A 4068-nucleotide genomic window follows, 5' to 3' on the forward strand; every position below is an offset into this window, starting at 1 on the left:
AATAATATTTTAGGTTCAAGAAAATTGCATTGACAGAAAACACCATAACAAAATCAATAAATTTATGAAACCCGACCACTTAATAACCTGAAAACCAACACCATAACAAAATCACTAAATTTATAATGAAACCCGACCACTTAATAACCTGAAAACCAACACCCCTAAATTCTAGTATCAGGCTTCTTACAGACAAATTGAGGAGAAATGAGTTTGTCAAAGCACAAGTACATTCCCTCCCACTACTTTCCCGAACAGCTTATGTCTGAAATACTCAAAAGACTTCCCGTCAAGGATATCTTATGCTGTGGAGCTGTCCAAAAATCATGGTATTCTCTTATAAGAACTCCTATGTTTATCTCTCTCCACTCTAATTATCAAAAACTCACATCCCATATAAACCCTAAATATCTACTTTTCCATAATTTTGATACCCATGAATTAACAGTACGTTTCGATGATCCACAATGTGAAGAATATTGCAATCATGCATTTGACTTAGGATCAGCTAGTGCTTGGTATGCGCAATCAAATGGTTTAATTTGTCTGTCTTTAATGTTTGATTCGGAACATCATTATAATCCCAACATTGCTCTCTTGAATCCTCTTGCTCATAAATTTAAGATGCTCCCTCACTCGCCCCTTTCGATATTTACATTTCTCGAGACTGAGTGGAAGGCTTTAGCTTTTGGGTTTTTACCTGAAGTTAATGATTATGTTGTGGTACATATTGTCAAACCTAAATCGACTGCTGCACCTTACTCTCCTCGATACTCACCTGATGACTCATACGAACAGGCCCTGCACACAGTAGAGATTGGGGTTTATAGTCTTAACTCTAATTCTTGGAAGAAAATATGCCAAGATAAAGTTTTTGTTGATTTTATGAGTACTAATAGATCTGTATTTGTTAATGGAACTGCATTTTGGGTAGGGTTTAACTCCGACTTGTCATATCAGTTAGTTATGTACTTTGATACCAAAACAAATATACTGGGAAAAATCAAGGTGCCTAACTGGATTGCACTTCACGAACGTCAGCTTTGTAACCCTCTTATTCTTCCATTTGGTCAATCGATTGCTTACTTTGTTGAGGTCGAGGATTTCGATGCAGAAGAGGATGATGAGGATTATAGATCTCCTCATCTGGATATTTGGGTATTGAAAGACGATATGATAGATGAGTTTTCTTGGGAGAAAAAGATGAGTGTTAGTATAAGTGAAGATGTTTCGGCTCAAGTTTTGGGTGTAAGGAACAACGGTGATCCAATACTAGGAAAATCAAACAGTTTGATTACATATGATCTTGACACCCATGAACCAAATGATTTTGTTGATCGTTTGACTCCCTATTCCAATGACGAGGATACACCATTTTTTTTCATCCATCCTTTTGTGGAGACTCTGCGTTTGCTTGATATTGATCGACATAATTGAACAAATGAGAACTTGGTAGAGTTCTTTAGCTCTCCATTTTATGACGATGTTATCTGATATGTGCTTCAAAAGTAGATTATGAACAGGGGAAGATTTCAACATCTAATTACCGACGAAATCGGGGATTCCTTTTCGTGGATATGCCGGAAAAAAATGAGATCAAGCAAACAATTCTTTGAATTTTGCAGATTCTGATTTTGGTTCATCAAGTCTATGATTGTACGTTGAGAGTTTTCTTGATTTTGCTTTATAGTGTGTTATGCTTCTAAGACTTTTTTTTTGCTAAATTTTCTAAGATTATGTTGTTTTGCCGCTATTGACAATTGGGACAAAGTTGTTTGCACAATATTATCTGATAATTCATCTAGATTTTTGTACTTGAAAAATATGTAATGTTTTTTCATTTGTTTATTTTATCTTTTTGTTTCGCTTGGAAGTAATATAGTCATGCATGTATGTGTTTATATTGTCTATATGCAGGATGTTTACTGAGAAATATACTTGTGAAGCAAAATGGTATGTTTATTGGAGTACTTGGATCATGTTCACATTGCTCTTTCTGAGCATTTAGCAAGCTCCTAAGTAGCTGCTATTAAATGTTCAGGTCCTTGTCAACTGCAATGCATTAGGCAAGTATCTAGTTTGACACTCTACAGTTTAGATGTCCTCTTGATGGTTCCGACTAACATGATTAACCGTCTTTTTTGTGGTTATGACTAATAAAAATGTCGTCATGCCATGGTTTTGCTTATGGTTCTACTTAATAAGTTCCAGCGTTGTGCGTTGTATGTCGTAATTTTGCCAGTTATATGTTTGTAAGTTTTAGATTAGCTGTCAATGACAAGTGGAAAGGAATCTGCAAGGACAATGGCAAAGAAAGATTAAAGTAGACATACTCAAATTTCCTGTTGAACCTGCCCAAAAATTCTCATGCCCTTTGAACAGGGTAGCTAGCATTTGTTATTGCATTTTCACTTTCATTGATATTCTTGGTGCAAAACCCGGAAATTCTAAAAGCAATTCTGATTTAGCCTAGTTTATCATCTCTTATAAGTTTCTTAAAAGTTAAAAAATATATATAAATTTTTTAACTTATAAGGCATCCCAAAGGGGGAATTTTACCTGATGTTTGCTAACTTCCCTGAATGGTGATTTTTCAGCTGCTGTGTATGTGATTCCAAGGTCTTATTGCTACAGCTTATATCATTGCCAAAGTTGAATAGATATAGAAAGAGATAGTTCTGATGCCCATACACTCATGATGGTTAATGAGGTTTTTTTGAGTGGGAAAACTTCAACTTATATGAATTAGCAAAGATGATTGATTAAAACTCTCTCCAATTACAAAGATAAATTATTTAAAACAAAATTCTTATTTTTATCTTTTCTTATTTTACAATAGACCTAAGGCCTTTTTTTGGAGTTCGTGAATATTGTTGGTTAATATTCTAACCATTTTTTATATGTTTCTCCTGTCGTATAAAAATTAAATTTATATTAAATAAATAACTTTTTATATAACTTAGAAGCCACTATTAATATTCTTTCTCAGATATTTCTCGGATGCGAAAATTCAAAACTTTTACATAATATCCTTTCGTAAATGAATCTTAGATGAGCCATAATTTGAAATTGATTTAATAGCTGCAATAAAAACTAAAACTTTATTGAATTGTGGATTCAAAATTCTTTCATAAAAAATCACTAATTTCAAGAAAAATATGTGAAAGTTACAATAGTTATAAAAAAAAATTACATTTCTGATCCTTTAGGACAATATAACTCAAACACTAAAAAAACTGCAATTTTATGACTCTAAAAGGAAACTCAGGAAAAAATAAACCCTAATTGCAGCAGCTTCCTTCAGGTCTTCTGATTGAGTGTCTGAAGATGAGACTGTTGAAGCAGAACAAGATGCCATCTTCAAAAGACTTTGTGTTGATTATGTCTAAAATCATGGTAATATCTCTCAAAGACTGCTATGTTTGCTAATATGGTACCCATTTATTAGTTGTATGTTTTGATGATAAACAATGTCAAGAATATTGTACACTATATTCACTTGACTTCAATAATCATGCATGTATGAATTCTCGAGTGGTCTGGTTTGTGTGTCTTCGGTGTTATATTGAAAACCTGAATACTATTCCGCCATTTACCTATGGAGTTTGGTTGGGAGCTAGGAAGCATGAGTGCGGGTGCGGGGTGCGTGATACGGGGATATGGGAATTTGGAAAATCTAAAAAGATGGAGATTTGATCGGGTACGGGATATATTTTTCAGGAGTTTCAGTCAAATTAAACTAAATAATGAATTACATAAGTTCATTATGAGTACATTATCATTAAAAATATATATTATTATTACTCGATAATCCAATTGACGCATTTTAGCATAGTTAATTGATTAAATTTTCAAGTATCTGTATTATCTTCAAAAGACTTTGTGTTAAGTATGGTGATATCTCTCAAAGACTGCTATGTTTGGTAATATGATAAACAATGTGAAATATACTTTACACTATATTCACTTGACTTCAATAATCATGCATGTATGAATTATCGAGTGGTCTGATTTGTGTGTCTTCGTTGTTATATTGAAAACCTGAACACTATTCCACCATTTATCTAT

The 4068-nt window shown here is 33.2% G+C and overlaps 1 protein-coding gene across 1 annotated transcript; it reads left to right on the top strand.

Annotated features, from left to right (window-relative positions):
* The first annotated feature begins 207 nt into the window (after positions 1-207).
* Positions 208-1437, top strand: LOC141699944 (F-box protein At5g49610-like). The gene has a single exon (XM_074503738.1). It carries the CDS (start codon positions 208-210, stop codon positions 1435-1437), a length of 1230 nt encoding a protein of 409 aa, XP_074359839.1.
* The last annotated feature ends 2631 nt before the right edge of the window (positions 1438-4068 follow it).

Source organism: Apium graveolens, unplaced genomic scaffold, assembly GCF_009905375.1.
Source record: "Apium graveolens cultivar Ventura unplaced genomic scaffold, ASM990537v1 ctg153, whole genome shotgun sequence".
NCBI classification, from domain to species: Eukaryota; Viridiplantae; Streptophyta; class Magnoliopsida; order Apiales; family Apiaceae; genus Apium; species Apium graveolens.

Excerpts from the sequence above, each read along its gene's own strand:
- LOC141699944 (XM_074503738.1), top strand. The coding sequence starts at position 208 with ATGAGTTTGTCAAAGCACAAGTACATTCCCTCCCACTACTTTCCCGAA.